Source organism: Molothrus aeneus, chromosome 18 (assembly GCF_037042795.1).
Source record: "Molothrus aeneus isolate 106 chromosome 18, BPBGC_Maene_1.0, whole genome shotgun sequence".
Classification (NCBI taxonomy): Eukaryota; Metazoa; Chordata; class Aves; order Passeriformes; family Icteridae; genus Molothrus; species Molothrus aeneus.
In genome coordinates, this window is record NC_089663.1 from 10,804,771 (window position 1) to 10,822,458 (window position 17,688).

Consider the following 17,688-nt stretch of genomic DNA (forward strand, 5'->3'; position numbering starts at 1 on the left):
TTTAGCTAGTAGGAAAGTAGGAAAAGAATTTTAGATAAATTGAAAGAAGGGGTGGAGTTGCTGGTATATGAAGTGTGAGCTTCAAAATTATGGAATGTTTCAAGCCCATGTGCAGAATTTAAGGACAAAGGGATTTCCCTGACTGTTCCCTCTCTGGAAATAAATCTGTTCCTCCTCTAGAAATAAATTTGTTGTGAACAACACCGGAGAACAAAACAGCTTCATGATATTTATAACGCCTTGGTTGGGTCCCTTTTCTAATCAGGGTGTGGGGCAAGGCTTGTTATTTCCTGCAGAGAAAAGCTACCTTATTAAAAAGGTAATTTTGTAGTGGCATTTTAATATAACTGTGACTCTCCACAGAGTTTACTGATAAGGAAGGGTCCTTTTTTTTTAATGAGAATGAGAAAGACCCTGTGCAAAAATCCAGCGCCGTCTGAACAGGACACCAAGAGTTGGCAGCTGCTGTTGAGATTTGGAGCTGGAACAAGGAGAGTTGGTTATAAAGGTGATGACGAGGCCTTTACAGATTCACCTTTATCTGTCATTTCTCTTCTTTCCTCCCGGCTACACCTCCTTTTACAAGAATTATCAGTGCTCTGGACCTTGCCTGATATGGGTCAGCAAGTGAGACAGATTCTTTGCCCCAACCTTGTTTTGAAGGGCTGGTTCTGTCCTTTCAGAAGTGCAGAGTTTCCAGGTGAATTCCCAAGTACATCTCCTGGGTTGCTAAGCTCTTCCCCTCCATCCCATTTCCCAGAGAGTTAACAGGAGTGAAAAGGACTCAACATTCACTAAAGGTGCTCAGATCCCCAAAGGACTTGTCCCTGGAGAGGAGGTAACAGCTGAAGGGTGAGATGAGATGAGATGAAGATATTTCCAGAAATGAAAACAAGGCCAGGAAGGTTCCTCTGGAAACACAGGACCAATTTTCCTCGTTAAATAATTCAGCTAAGTCCAAGAGAACAACTCGCCCTGCAGAATTAGGAAGGATTTGAAAGAGAAAGAAAGCATTCGGTGCAAGAGCCGGAGGGGGCTGTTCCCCGAGAAGGTGCAGTACAAAAATAGATGTAAATCTGCAAAGGCTGTCACGTTGAAGTAAATCTGAAGTAACTCCATTGTTTTCCATGGGGTTACTTTGGGTTTACACCAGCGTGACTAAGATTAGCATATCAGCCTGGGCGTGCTCCATACGATAAGCGTTCGCTCGGGCAAGTGGAGCGTTGAGGCTGCTCTTGCCAGGGCTTGGAACCTGTTTCAGGTAGACTCTGCATCCTCTTATCTCCTTCCTCCCTTCCTCAGACCTGAGGTGTGCTGAGCCTGCAAGTCCTTTGCTTTATCACCCGCACGAATCCGAACTCTGCTCCGGGCCGGCACGGCAATGAGCTGCAATGAATATTGTATAACTGCTGGCAGGAGGAATCCGACAGGATAGTGGGAGCAATCCAGCCAGGGAAGGGAGGGGAGGAGGAAGGAGCTCCACACAGCCAGCCCTGCAAATTAAAGTAGGAGTAAATAAAGCAATTAAATAATATTCAACCCGAGGTACAGACTGAACGGTGGGAAAGGCTCGCACAGCCCGGCTCCTGGACAAACACCATCCAGTTTATGAGCACAACCTCGTTTAAATGCTTGTAGCCAAGCTGTAGCCACATATAGAATAAAATAATAGAAGTGCGAAATAAACAGCAAGATGCTTTTGAACTATGAGGTTAATTCCTTCATCTGCAAGGACTTGAAAGTGCTGTATGTTTGTTTCTTGAAGGATTTGCAGGTGCAGAGCCACGTGTCTGAAAGTGCTCTGGAGCTGAGGAGCTGCTTGGGACACTTTGCCTCAACCTGTGAGGCAGAGATGGCTCAGTCTGAGGTGAAGGACATGAGGGCTGTGGTTCCCCAGCCCTAAAGTGTCCCCAAAATCCCACCTGAAGCCACCATCTCCCCCACATGTGGGTCTGAGGGGCCATGACCAAAGTGAGGGGACGACCTGAGGGACAAGGTGGCCCCTTCCTGCTCCCTGCAGACCCCACTCTGCAGGAACCCTACAAGGTACAGACCTTTCCCCACAGAAATGGTGATTAGACATTGGAACGGGCTGCACAGGGACGTGCTGGAGTCCCTGTCCCTCAAGGAACGACTGAATGTGGCACTCGGTGCCATGGTCTAGGTGACATAGTGATGTTCGGCTATAGGCTGGACTGAACGATCTCGGAGCTCTTTTCCAACCTAATGGATTCTGGGATTCTGTGACCGCCGCCACGGGTTCCGCCGCTCTGCGACTGTCGCGACACCGGGAGGCGGCACCGCCGCACTACTTCCCGTCCCGGGAGCGGTAGGATCCCGCAAGCCGAGCCGCATCACCCCTCCCGCTCTTCCCGCCCGGCCTATAAAGGGTTTCCGACGGGCCGCGTCGCGCTCGTAGTATCCGTGCGCCAGGCGAGCCCGCTGAGGGGACGGCGGCCATTTTGTTCAGTGCTGGCTCTGTGCTGAGGGGGCGGGGGGGGCAGAGAGAGCGAGGGAAGGCGCAGAGCAGGAAAGGGCAAAAACGAGACAGAACGAGGAGCGGAGTCGAGCCGGCCAAGCCGCGAGCGGAGCGGCGGGGAGGGCTCCGCCCGGCCGCTGAGAGGCGATGGCGGACATAGACAAGCTCAACATCGACAGCATCATCCAACGGCTGCTGGAGGGTGAGGATCGGGGACGGCGCGGTTGTGGGGGGGCGGCGGGGCCGATGCGCCGCGTCCAGCCCGCCCGGCGGGGGCTGAGGGGGCACTAAAATGGAGGGGCGAGAGGCGCTTTGTCTGCCTGGGGTCGCCGCCGCCGCCTCCCCGCCTGACTCGGCCCCGCAGCCCCAACTTTCCCCTCAGCCCGTGTGGGTTTCTGCCTTTTGATCCCCCGGTGCAATGCTGGGAGCAGCCGGCTGCCCCCTTCTCCTCCCCTGCAGTTCTGAGGGGATGCTTAATCTAGTCCTGTGCTCGAATGAGGGGATGCTTAGTTTAGTAGTATTTTGCAGGAAGGGCTTTTAAAAAGCCTGGGCTGTTCTCTTGCCTTTCACACACACACATGGGGTCCGTGCATGGCTGGGCAGTCGCGGCGCTCTGGAAATAAGATTCAGCGTGTTTAAAGAATGTTGAGGCAGCTTTTCAGCAAGTCGGGAGGAGACTGCCTTGGGTTTCAGTGTATGCTGGCTTTAGCTTTGATTAGCTGCTTGCATTAAAGCTGCCACAGGATTTTGGCTCTTAATTCGTAACATATGGTGGGTTTTTAGGTGTGAATAGAGGGTTGGGGTTTGGTGTTTCAGACAGTCTGAAAAAGGGCTTATTGTCTGCTATTGTTGGTGCTTTGGGATGAAAAGAGTTGCCTGGGACTTTGTAAATCAAAGGAAAACCTGGAAGTTGCAGGGGGCGTCTCCAGCATCATCCCTTCGCTTGCAGAGATCAGCACTGGACTGGGACCGACTGATTTTAGGGCAAAAGACTGAGAAGTTGCCAGTGACAAATTCTCTTCCAGGCATCAAGGAAAAGTATAATTATGCAGAGAAGGAAGCAGTCCTGTTCCAGCCTCATTTCACGTGTGTCAGAGCAGGCATCTTATCTGGACTTACTCTTGAAAAGCGTGGTCAGGGATTTAACTTTTTTCCATTTGGCACAAAGTCAGTTGAGATGATGTCGAGAAAAATGATGAAGAAATGTCTTTTCTTACACACTTTCGTTCTTACAGGATTTTGCTTGTTTAGTGCTTGGATAGCAAAAGGTCAGGCAGAGGAACAGAAAATTCTACTCTAGAAAATTGGAGTTAAAAAATCCTGTAGATGAATCGTGGGATTATTGAATAAGTAAAAGTAAATGGGGTTTTTCCTCTGATCCAGTTTGGGTTTTGCCTGTTACCAATTTAAACCGCCCTGGTTTCAATTATTTAAAGACTTCCCTTCATAAAGTTAGACCAGGATTTTCCTGAAAATCCAGTAATACGACTTGTAAATGTCAGGTCTCGTATGTCATATGTTTGGTGACATATTAATACATGCTCAGTTGAGTTGCACTCATTAGTTACAGTTCTTACTGATTTCCCTTAGTGTAACTAACACAATATTTTCAAAGTGTAAAGCTTAATTTTTAGAGGCATGGATTAGACCTTTCCTAGAAAGAAATGCAAGTGATTTCTCTGTTTAAAGTTTCAAAAAGTAGTAAGATATACAGTGTCAATGTGTTCTGCTCTTGCTCAGTTTATATCAGCATGAGATGGTTGGAGCAGAATGGAGTTCATAAATCAGCCTTCAGAAGGTTTACTGCCATTTTTAAGAGGTGCTTCATGCAATTACAGACCTTACCTGAGGTTGCATCAGCTGCCAGAACTGAAATTAATTTTTTTTTCCTTTATTAATACTGCAGCTGGGATTTTGGATTCCTTGAGGCAATGATTGTCTTTCAATATTTAAAACAATTACTGGTGTTAGTAACCTATGCTAGTGCTTTATTTGTTGATTATTAAATGTCTGTTCTAAATGTCTTTGCCAGACAGAGAGTAATGACTGACCTTTGTGGGAGTCATTTTTATACTTTTTTTTTCCCTAAAACATTGCTGCATTTCAGCACACACTGCATTTTAGATTTAGACCAAACAAATGATTGTTTTTCAGTGCAGTTCTGGTAGAACAAGTGCATAATGTTAGTTACACAAAGTGTGGTGTGCCCTGTGTCAATACCCCTTCAGACAAGGCTGCACACAGATTAAAATCATACTCAGGCATGAAAACACTGCAAAATCTTCTTTAATAATCAGCTCACAAACTGAATTGCCCAAATCCTTGTGCAAGCTGTAATTTTAGAGCAATTTGGTATTTCATTATAGCTCTCTTTAAACTTTAAATACTTACACATTTTTATAGCAGTTAAATTTAAGTGATTTTGCTACTAAAATTTAAAGAGTATGAGCAGGGGGCTTAGCCCTTTCTGAAGGTACCAAAGCCCAGTGCTAAGGAGATTCTTGATGAAATACTGGAAATCAGTGAGCAGGTACAGTCAGGTATTTGTTTTATCATGCATTGCCCTGGTGGAAGAAGCAGTGAATTGAGTCTAATGGTTGAGGTAAAGTGAAGGGTGAATAATAAATTATTCTTGCTTTTGTCCTTAATACAGGGTATTAATAATGTATTTGTGAGAGATTTCAGCTGCTTTCTATCCTGACTCCTCTGCTCAACTGACATTATTCCTACTTTTCCCCCAAATAGTGATGTTCTGCCACCCACGTTAGGCTATTTAGGTGAAATTATTAGCTTGTTCTTTAAAAGGCCTGGAAATACATACTTCAGCTTCTCATTCTAAGGTAAATATTTGAAGAGTCTTCCTTGCTCCAATTGTTTATAGTACAGAACCATTTGGCATTGAAATGTCACAAAAAACCATTTTGCAGTAGCATTGTTCTCAACCTTAGAAAGCCATTCAAGGAAAACATTGAAAATACTGGCATTTTTTTGCTGTAATTGAATTTGTATTTTCTCCTTTTTACTGATGGGGGTTGTGTCCTGCTAGGAGCAATTTCCTGAGTACAGCTTGTGTGACTTTGTGACTTCTGGTAACTGTAATATCCACAAGAACTTGCAAAGTGTAGTGAGTAACAGTATCCTGCACTGAGTACTGAAATGTTTTTAAGTATCCTTGATAAAGGCTCAGATTTGGATGGAATTTATTCAAACATAAGAGCAAATTTTGCCCCTTCTTGCAGGGGGTACTGAAGGCAGCAACTGCAGCTGTGTGTGCCCAGTCAAAAATGCCAGCAGACAAGAAGGTGCTAAAAACTCCTTGTGAGATAAAAAATCAATGGCACCCGTATGGCCTGGGCAAGGGCTCCAGGAAATGGCAGAATTCCTGCTTGCCTCAGTAAAGAATGAGTGACAAATGCCGAGACTCCCCGAGTGTGAGCGTGGCTTCCTCTCTGTGTCATGGCAGATGGGCTTCCTCCAACCTGAGCCCCTTATCCATTCCCTTATCTCGTGTGCTGGCAGCTCTTGCAGATGAGTGGGGTCTGTTTGGAGCTCACAGTCACCTGGTTAGAAAACAGGATTGGAGTGTCTGAGTCTTACCATGGTAACAGTAAATAACGGGTAAAACAACAATTGCAGCACACCTCAGTGACCCGAGCTGAAATCCGTTCCTGCAGATCTCTGCTGTGCTGCATCCTCTGCAGGCGCTTGAAGGGAGAATTGAGTCATGAATGGAGGCTACTGTGGATAGAGCCACGCGAGGCTACAATGGTGGTAGCCATTCTGAAAACTGAAATCCTGGCTAGTGCACTAAAATCTGCAAAAAGACTCCTGAATCCTTCAACATTTCTGTTTATACACCCACAGATTTCTATTCCCAGTCAAGCCTGTTGTAGAGATGTCAAGGAGATATTCTCTCTTAATGTACTTTAAATGGGGAAAGATTATCATCTACTTATTAAAAATAGTTGAGCTAAAGAGCACAGATAAGATTTTGCTCACCACAGAGAAGATTTTTTTCTCACAAATACAGTCCTATAATTTTTTTTCACTTTTCTGCTAAGTACAGCATTAATTGGGTCTGCAGGGTTGCTTGACCTTTAGCTTCATATACTGGGGTAAGAGTGATTCTAAGAGATGTTAATCTGAAATGTCACATTTACTCATGGGTGAGTTGGGATGCTCTGATGAAGTTTCTCATGGACAAGCAACACTTTTTGACCTCAGACCATATCGTTTTCCCTAGTTTGTGTAGCTTGATGTTAATTGTTTCCTGCTGTGGTGCAGCAGTTTCTAAGAGTAGGAAATAGAAACTCTTCATTCCAAAGAGCAGCATTAGATTCTTCTCAATGCCATGGATTCAGATAAGTCTGTGGAGTTCTGTGCCTGTTGCCCAGTCAGAGAAGAGGAGGAATTTGTCCCCTCTGTTTGTGAGCACCTGTTGCTCCTCACCTGTCTGCAGTGTGGAAATATGTTACAAGATGAAAAACCTGTAGTCATGCAGAATCTTCATTTGATAACACTGCTGTGAACTTTTGGCATACTAGAAGGCAGATGAGAACTTTTCAGAGCCTTGTGCACTGAGGAGATGCTTTTCCATTTCAGTTTTGAGTTTGAAGAGATCTGATCAAAGCTGGTAGTGCCTGCAGTGAAGTAAAACCTTTTTTACATCAACCACTTTCAAGTTATTTATTCCCTTTGTGCCTGTGGTGCAAAACTGACTGTGAAACTGTCATTGGGAGCTGCTAAAAAGTAGATTAAAACCAACCTGCAGTATTTTTGGAAATGTCACTATGATTGCAGACATCTTAACGTAAAATATGGTGAAACTGAGAGACTTGTTTAATAAGGCAGGAAAATGAACTGACCTGTAGATAGACTATTTTTCTTAAAACATTTTCTATAGGAGAACTCGATTCTCACACTTCAGTTGACAGTATCTCAGCTGCTTCTTGTAATGTAATACTGAATGGAAATGAGATGTTTGGATCACTGCAATTTCTGGCATTTTTGAACTTCCTGCTATTTTTGACTCCTTCTCTAAGTATCTGTCCCTTTCATGTTAACCTTGAGTGACGTAAAGGACTGTGGCACCAAAGCAAAGATTGGAAAATGCTGGGGGTGGGTTGGGCTGTGGGAGTCTGTTGTACTCTGCATGCATATGGTCTCACACTGTTGTACATTCTGCATCCCCCAGCTCCTGACCCATTTATCCCTCCAGGGAAATGTAGAATAAATTCTCAATGTCAGGCAGTGTTCTGACTCCTGGCAGCTGCAGCTACACTTGGTGCCTGCTGTTTGCTTGCTCCAGAATGACTGAATGCCTCAAGTTCTTGCTTTTCTTCCTATTCCTTCCTTTCCCCCTCTGCTGGGCACCTGTCACACTGCTCTGTTTATAATACACTCATTTTAGAGTCGGTATTTTCTTGTTTCCATCAGTTTCTCCCTGTCTTGGAAGTCCAGGATGATTTCAGCAGTGGACCTTGTGTTCAGAGCAGAACCTCTGCAAAGATCATCTGGGCTGCAGGGAAGGATTTTCTTCTGTAGTCATTTCCATCCAGTGGAGAGCTTATTTCTTCACAGCTTCTCATGTTTGTACAGTAAGAAAGATTTGAGCTGTTAGAAAACTGCCCAGACTGGACACTGAAATTCAGGCTCTAGGGAAATCATCTCTAAGAACAGGAGCATCCCTGCCTAAAGAGGGTGGGGATATTTTGCTGTCTGGAAATGCTGTGGCAGTGTGTTCAGGCACAAATAAAATACCACTTGCAATGGGCTGAATTTTTTCCCCAAATGGTTAATCTTTAGCTTGTCCCACTGTCAGTTCCAGGATGTCATTTCTTAGAGGTTGTTTTTTATGCATTGAAAGGGCAAATGTGCCTGTACAGTACTATTGAGCTGCTCTTTTGACTTCATGACCAAGCTGTCAATTAGCATTATACTGTCTGATCTCCACAAGCTGCCTTGTTTTGGTCCAAAGCAGAGAAACAAACTGTAAACACAACATATTTTTCATAGTGTTCTATTTTTGTCTTTCTTAGAAGGACTAAGTAACTTGAAGACCCAGAGAAACCTTTTAAAAAGTCATTAAGACTGAATATCCTGCATTTCTGTGCCAGCTCTTTCATTGTGTCTGAGAAAATCCTTGCACTAAAAATATGGATTCCTCAAACCAAGATGCACTTCTGCATTTTTGATTCTCCTGAAGCCAAAGCCACTTTTGTTTTTCTAGCTTTTCAGGACATACAGGTTAATGTCATTAAAAAAATTAACACACTTGTCTCTGTGCAGGATGGACAAAGCAGTGAAAATGTCACTGGCAGGCAGAGCTGAAGCAAATTTTCTTGTTCTTTCATCCATGGCATCTGTCCTAGGGAGTTTGGGAAGTGCAGCAAAGCATCATTTCATTTTGTCCAGGTTTTCTACAGGCAGGTGACTAAAACTGTGTGAGGATTATACCAGTTCAATAAAAATGTATTGGAAAAACCTAGAAAACCTGTGTCTGAAACAGTGTTCAGATCTTCATTTAATCTTGAGCAAAAACGAGTGCACATGCTTTATTCATGAGCTTTAGTGACTCAGTGCATTGCATAGTCTTTATAATATTTTGTACTTTTTAATTTATGGATGTGCAGTACAGAGTTTGGTTTTAGCAATTTCTAAGAAGACCAAATCATGGCAAATTAAATTTTTGGCTTCACAGAAAACTGAATTATTCTGTATATATAATGTATAACTGTATTCTGAATTATGTCAAAAAAAAAAGGAAAAGTGAATTGTAAAATCTGTGATTAAGTGACTGTCAATTTTATATTTACAATTCAGCCAGTTTATAATTTAATTCTAGAAATTTCTGTTGTTTATTGCTTCTGGATATTTGGCATTTTGAGTGACTTGCTTCTTGCTCAGAAGTCTTAGGAAAATTACTGTATGGATGAAAAAATTACTGCATGGATGAAAAGCCTCATTGGTGATAAACTGCTGTGACAAAGATTTAACTTCCATTTACATGCTTCATTACTTCTGAGATTTTAATGAAAGCCATGAAGTGCAGAGGTAATTCCAGTGTTGGCATGTACTGTCAGTGCTGAGTGATAGCACGTGGGCAGAGAGGATCAGAGGAGAGGTACAGCCCGAAGGAGAGCACTGGGAAAGGCCTGGCTTTTGACCTGCACTGATGTCACTGTGAGCACACCTGTAATCTGAGCTGCAGTTTCGTTTTGGAGCTTGTTTGGGGAAAGCTGCTGGGGTTTAGGGCACTGCCAGTGGTTCTGCAGGGCCACCCTGGCAGGGTCTGGCACTCAGGGAAGGATTGCAGTGGCAGCAGCACCGCCAGTGCAGGCAGAGCTCACATCCAGTGTCACGGATTTCATTGTTTTATTCATGGTTAGACAAGGTGCACACTCGCTGAGCACTGTTTGCTGTGCTTGATCAGAGGCTTGTGGAAAAGTCAGGAGCTTCTGTGCTAGTGAGAAATTGGAACACAACTGTTTTTTGTTCTTGCTGTTCCTAAAAGTTGCCTTGAGCACCCCCAGCCTTTCCCACTGCAGTTCTCACTTGGCTCCGTGCAGCGCAGGGATGGATGGCAGAGATTTGAGTCATCTGGAGCTTTCGGATTTCTCACTCGGAGGTGAAACAGTAGCAAAGGAATTAGACTGAAGTGGCAGCTAGCTACCAAGTTATTCAGGGCTGCAGGAAGATAGTATTGCATAGGTTCTTGTGTTTGAAAGGATTCAGGCTTGTTGCTTGCTGTTTTTTGCAGTTAAAGACCAGACTTTTTTGGATAAGGCCATTGATTTTTCAGTCTCAGTGCCGTAGATTTGCTCACAGTTATCACCTAAGCTGGCAGCCTTAGCAGTGGGGGGATTTTGTTTCTGGAGGTGTTGGCAGAGCGTTTCCAGCTGTCTGAGACTCGGGTTTGGCTTTGCTGGGGCTGAACCAATGGGTTACATTGTAGATGACTGCTGCTCTTACTCCTGTTTTTTCTTCAGCCTTATCACTATTATGTTATCACTGGTTTTGACAACAAATAAAAATATAGGCTTCACCAGTAATGGCATCCTCATAATTTTTTTAAATCCAGTCTTAACCCTGATAAATCCTGTTTTGTGCAATTTGGGCTGTAGTTACAGTGCTGCTGCTGTAGAAATGTCCTTTGTATTTCTGGGCAACAGAAGCAGGAGTGTGGAACCTGTTCAGGTCAGGCCGATGTCCTTGTCCAGAGCAGGAAGGAAAGCTTTAATGGATGTTAAAGGAACAAACTGTCAGGAATTGTTGCAGTGGGGAGATTGAAGCAGTGATGGAAGGGTGTGAAGGATGGGAGTTGGGAGAGGGGGAAATGCTTTGGGGCTGGGAGATTGGTCTCTACTGGTTTGTCCTTTACCCTGCTCAAAGGCAGTGATGATGGCAGCTGCTTTGTCATCATGATCCCAAGCTTTTTCTTTACTCATACTCCTTCCCTTCCAGTCATGTGTGTGTATTTTTCTTCCCTGTTTTCCAGCTGCAGTGTAGAACAGGGCAGTGCAAGATTTACTGATGCTGTGGTCTTGTTTAGGTTGGGTGAGGTGATTTGCTGATTTAGGGAAACTTGCACATTTGTTGGTGACTGAGTGGCAGACACCCTTTGCTCGAGTTCAGAGAACAAGAGCTGCTTCACTAAAAAATAACATGTAAATAGCCACATTGTCCAAGATGGGGTTTATAACTAAATGGAACTAAACTGATGCTATTTAAAATGTGACATTTTTAACGGGGGAAGTGTTGAGCCATGAATTCTGTTAAATGAAAGTAACATACGACTGGAACAGAACACACTCCCCTTTCCATTTCACCCCAGCACACTAAGCCTGCCCTGGTACCTTCTCATTCAGTGCTGCTCTGGCATTTAGTCAGGCTCTTAAAATAACACCAGGGATGTTGCTGGTTTTGATAACTGTCCTCTGACTCCTCCTGACAGTGCGAGGGTCAAAACCAGGCAAAAACGTCCAACTTCAAGAGAATGAAATTAGAGGATTGTGCTTGAAATCCAGAGAAATCTTCCTGAGTCAGCCTATTCTACTAGAACTTGAAGCTCCACTGAAGATCTGTGGTGAGTACTGTGAGTTTTGGTTTGATCTTGGGGGAGGTGTCAGGTAAATGCAGACCGTAGGCAGAGAACAAGTGCCAGATGCTACTTTCACTTACTAACAGTGAAACTAATAAATAATTGTAGCAAAAGGCAAAATAAAACCCTGCTGGATATGTAGGGCAGAGGAGTAGAGAGGGGGTAACGTGTGGGAATTGTATTTGGGACCAAAATAATCCAAACCCAAAAAGCAACTGGTCCAGTTTCACCAGGCTGGGGGAGAGGTTCACATGAAGTTTTTGAAAGAAGTTATCAAATAAGTGATGTTTGGGCCAGTTGTGACTGACCAAGGGGAAACAATGAGGAACCCCAGTATTTAATGTGCTGCCATGCAAAGCTGAGCAGAGGTTTGACAGTATTTTAAAACCCTGTTGAAAACTTAGATTTTTGTACTGTTTCTTGGAATTGCTTTTAGTTTGGTCTCACCATATTGCATACAGCAGTGCTCATTTTGCACACATGTACATGTCTACTTATGCTAAAAGAATGAAGAATGTCAACATAAAAGCCTCAATAAATCCAATTTTGAAAGATTCTAGCAAATAGTTTTTTATCCAACTCTAAAACAGAGGACTTCTATTTGAAGCAGCTCATTCCATATTTATAATATTGGTAGTCTAAAATCATGATTTAGTGTTCTGCTTGTCAGAAACAAGCCCATGATTTAAGGCAAAGGCAGAAATACCAATTTCATTTTTGATGCAGTTTCCCTGCTAGAATTTGAATTACTGGGTGTTTCCAGAAAACACAGTTGGTTTCTTGGAATCTTGATTTTGTTTTATACACACAAATATTTTTGTGTAGCTACCATTGCACAGATGTCAAAATGTGATAATTTTATCTACGTTAACTGCCATTTTAAGTATGTTATGGGGGGTATCTAACTGCAAGCTTTTTTTCTTTCTGAAGCATTTTTGGTTTGTTCTTTCTCTCAATCAAAGAATGTAGTGAAGAGTCACTCAAGTGTCATGTCTGCATCTCCTTGCAGGTGACATCCATGGACAATACTATGACTTGCTCCGACTCTTTGAATATGGGGGTTTTCCACCAGAGAGCAACTACCTGTTCCTTGGTGATTATGTTGACAGAGGGAAACAATCTTTAGAAACAATTTGTCTTCTACTGGCCTACAAAATTAAATACCCAGAGAATTTTTTCCTCCTCCGAGGGAACCACGAATGTGCCAGCATCAATAGAATTTATGGGTTTTATGATGAATGTAAGTACCAGGCATGTGTGCCTCCACTGGGGACAGCAGGGTGGCAGTGTCAGATGGCTCCTTCCTAACTTGAAATGCCCTCTGTGCTCTTTAGAGGGGTCCTTGGCCTGTTTTAGAGAGGGGAGTCTGTCCTTCCCCTGGCCCTCTTGGAGTCTGAGCCTCACGCTACAAAGCAGCAACCAAGTGGGTAATTTTATTTGTTGGCTGCTGTGTTAACGAACAATTCTCACTGGTAAAACTCATAGGGGCATCTAATGAGAGATGGGAGAATTTCATTTGATGTGCATTACAGAGATTAACCTCTGTTTCACTCATCTGATGATAGGTACAGATTGTGTGATGTATGTAGACCTTACCCAAACACAACAAGTAATTTTGCTGTGAAGTAGGAGCCAGTGTTCCTGTTTCAAAGGATGTGATGTAGAGCTGATATTAAATTAATTGTGCACTGAAGCGTGCTGGAACTTGTGTGGTGGGACACACTTGGCTTGCAGATGATGACGAGATGTGCGCTCCATGTTGTGTTCTCCTCCTGTGAGGAAACAAAGATGTGTGGTATTTCAGAGTTGTCTCCTCAGAGATTAATCACAGGCTTAGTCATATATCACAAATATGTTCAGGGTTCATATCTGGGAGAGTCCCTTTGAAATTCATAAAACTGTGGCAGTTTTGTTTTTCAGTCCTGTTTCGTTTTTCAGTCCTGTTTATTTGCCGAAAGTGAGTTTATGTGGTAAAGCAGAATTTTAAAGAAAATCTGCTTTTCAAGAATTGCTGTCTTCCCCTGAAAGAAATGGCAAAATTTTCTGCAATAGATCAAATTCTCCAAGGGATAATTTGCCAAAGCAGAGTTGAGGCTGGAGAGCCTGATTGCCAACTGTTGAACAGGCTTATGGTGTCCTTGAAGCTGTGCCACACTGAGAGACCTTTGCCATTTAAACAATTAAATAAGTCAGAAAATATCAATTATGTATAGGCTCTAATGCTGGCTTTTTGCAAGTCTCAGTAAAGTTCAGGCATCTAAGTTAGATTGGTTGTGTTTGTATTAGAAAAGCACATTGACTGGGATTTTCTCCCCAATCTCTTCTAGGTAAGAGAAGATACAATATTAAGCTGTGGAAAACCTTCACAGACTGTTTTAACTGTTTACCAATTGCAGCTATTGTGGATGAGAAAATATTCTGCTGTCACGGGGGTGAGTAGCAGTTCTTTGGTGATGTTTGAGGAACTGGAAAGCTCAGCCATGGCAGTTTCATGTTTACATTGCTGAAGCTTCAAAACTTCGGGATTTTTCTCTGCCTTGGCTCGTGTATGAGGAAGGGTTGGGCTCCGTGAGTGTCGGTTTGTGAATCATGGAGCCGGTTCAGACACGATCTGCTCTTCCTTTTCCACCAAAGGCACCTTTAATAGCCTCTCCTTTGGAGTAGAGAGTCCTTGTAGGGGTTTTTGAGACATAGATGACCAGGAGTGTGATGTCTGTCCCAAAAACATCTGTTTTCACAGAACCAGAGTGGTTTGGGTTGGAGGGCACCTGGGGGGATCAGTCACTAGAATTCCCCCACCATGGGCAGGGACTCCTGTCACTAGATTAGGTTGCTCCAAGCCCTGTATGGGCTTTAATTTGGGTTTAATTTGTAGAAATTGATTTATGCCACATGATGCAGCTTTTTCTGGTCATAAAATACAGATTGCACCTTAAATGTTTTATCACTTGCGAGTCATTACAGCTGCCCAGGGACTCACATCAGTGAAAAATGGTATGAGATTGGTTTGATATTTTATTTCATTTCACTGATCATCACAGCGAGCATTCCCTGTGATTCCTGGTGTTCATGCCTCTTTTATTTAACAGCTCTTCTATCAGACACTTTGAAAATATTAGTGAGATTATTGTAATCCTGTAAAATGTGGAAATGGCCTTGCTTTATCTTGCTTCCAGTAAATCTCCTACAAAGTGACTTCTGTACCAAAATGCTGGATTTAAAAAACGTCAGTGAATGTCGCCACTGAGCTACGTAAAATGGCAGTGGTGAATCACTTTGAATCCAAGTTATTTTTGTCCTGGATGAATGTCAGTGCTGCAGAGCAAAGCTGGACTAAGCTGGGGCCTGCCTGTGTCTTCCCTGTGAACAGGTTTGTCACCAGACCTGCAGTCAATGGAGCAGATCAGACGAATCATGCGCCCCACGGATGTACCGGACCAAGGCCTCCTGTGTGACCTCCTGTGGTCCGACCCTGACAAGGATGTCTTGGGCTGGGGTGAAAATGACAGAGGAGTGTCCTTCACTTTTGGTGCTGAAGTGGTTGCTAAGTTTCTCCATAAGCATGATTTGGATCTCATATGTAGAGCTCATCAGGTATTTTCATTTTGTACATTAAACCATAGAATAATTTAGGTTTGGGGAACCCGAGGTGGTCACCTGGCCCATGCCAAGCCTGTGTCAGCCAAGGTGCTGAGGGTCTTGTCCAGCCAAGTTGTAAATACGTGTGAGGTTCTCTGAATGTGTCCCAGTGTTTAACAGCCCTTATAATTAACATTTTCATAGAAATTCTGATTCTCTTGAGCAAGGGTTTTCTCAATGTTAATGGGCTCTGTTGCTGAGCTGGTTCTTGTGATGCTCCTGTTTTAATGTAAAACTTTGAAACTCATGCTCATTAAACATAGCCAGGTTTTCAGCTGCTGCCTCTGGAAAAGTTGCTTTGCACCTTGTCAGGAGGAAGCTGCCCAGAGTAACACCTCTGCTTTTGTCTCTAAAGGTGGTTGAAGATGGATATGAGTTTTTTGCAAAAAGACAGTTGGTAACTCTGTTTTCTGCCCCAAATTACTGTGGAGAATTTGATAACGCGGGTGCCATGATGAGCGTGGATGAAACACTAATGTGCTCTTTCCAGGTATGGTATCTAAAGATCTTCCCTTCTCTTTAGTGAGGCCACACATTAAATTTGGGCTATTTTGAATCAATGTTTTACTATTAAATAACAGTAAGGCTTGTTTCAAATAGATCTTTGCATCTGTCACATGTAGGCAGGGCAGTGTTTGCACTCACATCTTCAAAAAGGTGATAACCCTGTGCTGGTGTGAGTAGGGGAACTGTTTTATCCTGGAATTAAATCACCCAGGCAAAGCAGCTGTCTCTCAGCTGCTGCCACTGCTGTGGGCTCTGGAGCAGCTGATCCCAAGGCCTGGCCTAGCTCAGAGCAGGAAACACATTGATTTTCTGGCACATTGAGACTTGTCCAGAACCATGTAGGGCCTTTACCAGTGAATTACTGTTGGACTGGAAGACAGCTAAAACTTTTTGCTAAATGACCCCTCTGTCTTTTCAGATCTTGAAACCTGCAGAGAAGAAGAAGCCCAATTCCAGCAGACCTGTAACACCTCCCAGGGGTATGATCACAAAACAAGCCAAGAAATAGTCACCTTTGGCACTGCCTTGTTGGGACTTGTATCATAGTCTATAACCTCCATTTTTAAACTTATCATGTGTGCTGTTCAGCTTGCTCAAAATAGATAATGTGTTTGTGGTTTTCCTTTCCATTTGATGAATGGCATTTGCTGGTTGTAACAGCGAATGAAAGACTTTGCTCCCTCCCAGGAAAAGAGTTTGAGAGTCCCCCTGTGTCGTTGTTCCAGCTGCACACTCCACAGCATCTCCCCACCGGCCAGGTAACCGCGGGGCTGGCGGGACCCGGACCGTGAATAGTGTAAACCTTGTTCTTTAGCATCTGAAGAGGGCACTCATGTGCTGTGAGAGTAGAGATTGTTCCTGTCAGCGATTACATACTGTTTATACAAACCACTGTGAACTTTTTTTTATGTTCAATTTTGTTTTAAAGGGATTGCTTTTCTTTTAATGTCTTGTCATGTACACGTTAGTTCTATTGCTGTCGACATTAGGAATAACCTTCAGCCTTGCCAGCACCACTGGTAGGATGTATATTTAATTCAGACACACGTCCCTGTCCGTACACTTCCAATGACAAAGCCATTATTTTAAGTGTTTGTGTCTCCTTCCTGAAGCCAAAGTTCGCTTAGAAACCCGTTTGTACACAACCCCCCTGCCGAGCTGGCCGGGCTTCCCATCCACGCCTTCCTCTCGGAGAGAAAAGGAAGTGCTGGCTGGAAATAGCAAACAGAAAGGCTTGTCCATGCTCAAAGTGAACACGTTTTTGTACAGTTTCCGTGTGTTCAGTCGAGCAGATCCCAGACTGCTGAGACAGCAGTCCCGGGGCAGTGACACAAACGGCTCTGGGAGTGATGGAAATGGCTCTGGATCTGCTGGAAGGGGTTTGTGCATTTCAGCATAAAGACTTTGTTCTACAAAGAAACCTAGAAACTCGCTTGATAAGCCAACCAGAGGTGTTGATCTTGATCACCGGTTTATATAAATCTCTCACAGAATCTTGTTTTTTAAAAACTGTTGATCTTTTTTGAACAGATGACAGTGTACAATATCATGTAGTGAAAATCACTTATTAAATGAAGAAATTGTTAAATCTTCTCAGTGTCAGTTTATCACAACATATACACTACTGCTCTCCAAGGGCCTGACGTAGAGAAATAAATTGTTCTGGAAACCCACGGATTCTTGGTTTGGATTTGTCTGAGCTGCAAAAGGTGATTTTGAACAGCAGTGTTGGGTTTAATTCTGAATCTGGAGCCTCAGGCAGAGGCCCCTCCCAGCCGAGGGTGGGGCCGCTGGTCCTGAGCTGGTGTTTGCCACAGCCCTGCTCGGGGCTGGGCAGCAGCAGACGGGCGTGGGAGGACAAGCTCAGCTTGGCTCCTGTTCATTGTTCTGTGCACTGAGGGCTTGGCCTTGAGTGCAAGTGCTGCTCTGAGAGGGCTGGAGCTGAGACCAGACCCATTCTCTC

General features: G+C 43.8%; 1 protein-coding gene across 1 annotated transcript; it reads left to right on the forward strand.

Annotated features, from left to right (window-relative positions):
- The first annotated feature begins 2,454 nt into the window (after window positions 1-2,454).
- On the forward strand, window positions 2,455-17,398 carry PPP1CC (protein phosphatase 1 catalytic subunit gamma). The gene is made up of 7 exons (XM_066562170.1): window positions 2,455-2,681; window positions 11,433-11,564; window positions 12,589-12,819; window positions 13,907-14,011; window positions 14,950-15,173; window positions 15,574-15,708; window positions 16,144-17,398. Exons 1-7 carry the CDS (start codon window positions 2,627-2,629, stop codon window positions 16,231-16,233), a joined length of 972 nt encoding a protein of 323 aa, XP_066418267.1. The 5' UTR covers window positions 2,455-2,626; the 3' UTR covers window positions 16,234-17,398.
- Window positions 17,399-17,688: the final 290 nt, after the last annotated feature.

Bases quoted from the DNA above. Each gene is read 5' to 3' on its own strand.
- PPP1CC (XM_066562170.1), top strand. From the start codon at position 2,627: ATGGCGGACATAGACAAGCTCAACATCGACAGCATCATCCAACGGCTG. The intron at 11,565-12,588 runs GTGAGTACTGTG...ATCTCCTTGCAG, and splicing joins AGCTCCACTGAAGATCTGTG to GTGACATCCATGGACAATAC. The intron at 12,820-13,906 runs GTAAGTACCAGG...AATCTCTTCTAG, and splicing joins TTATGGGTTTTATGATGAAT to GTAAGAGAAGATACAATATT.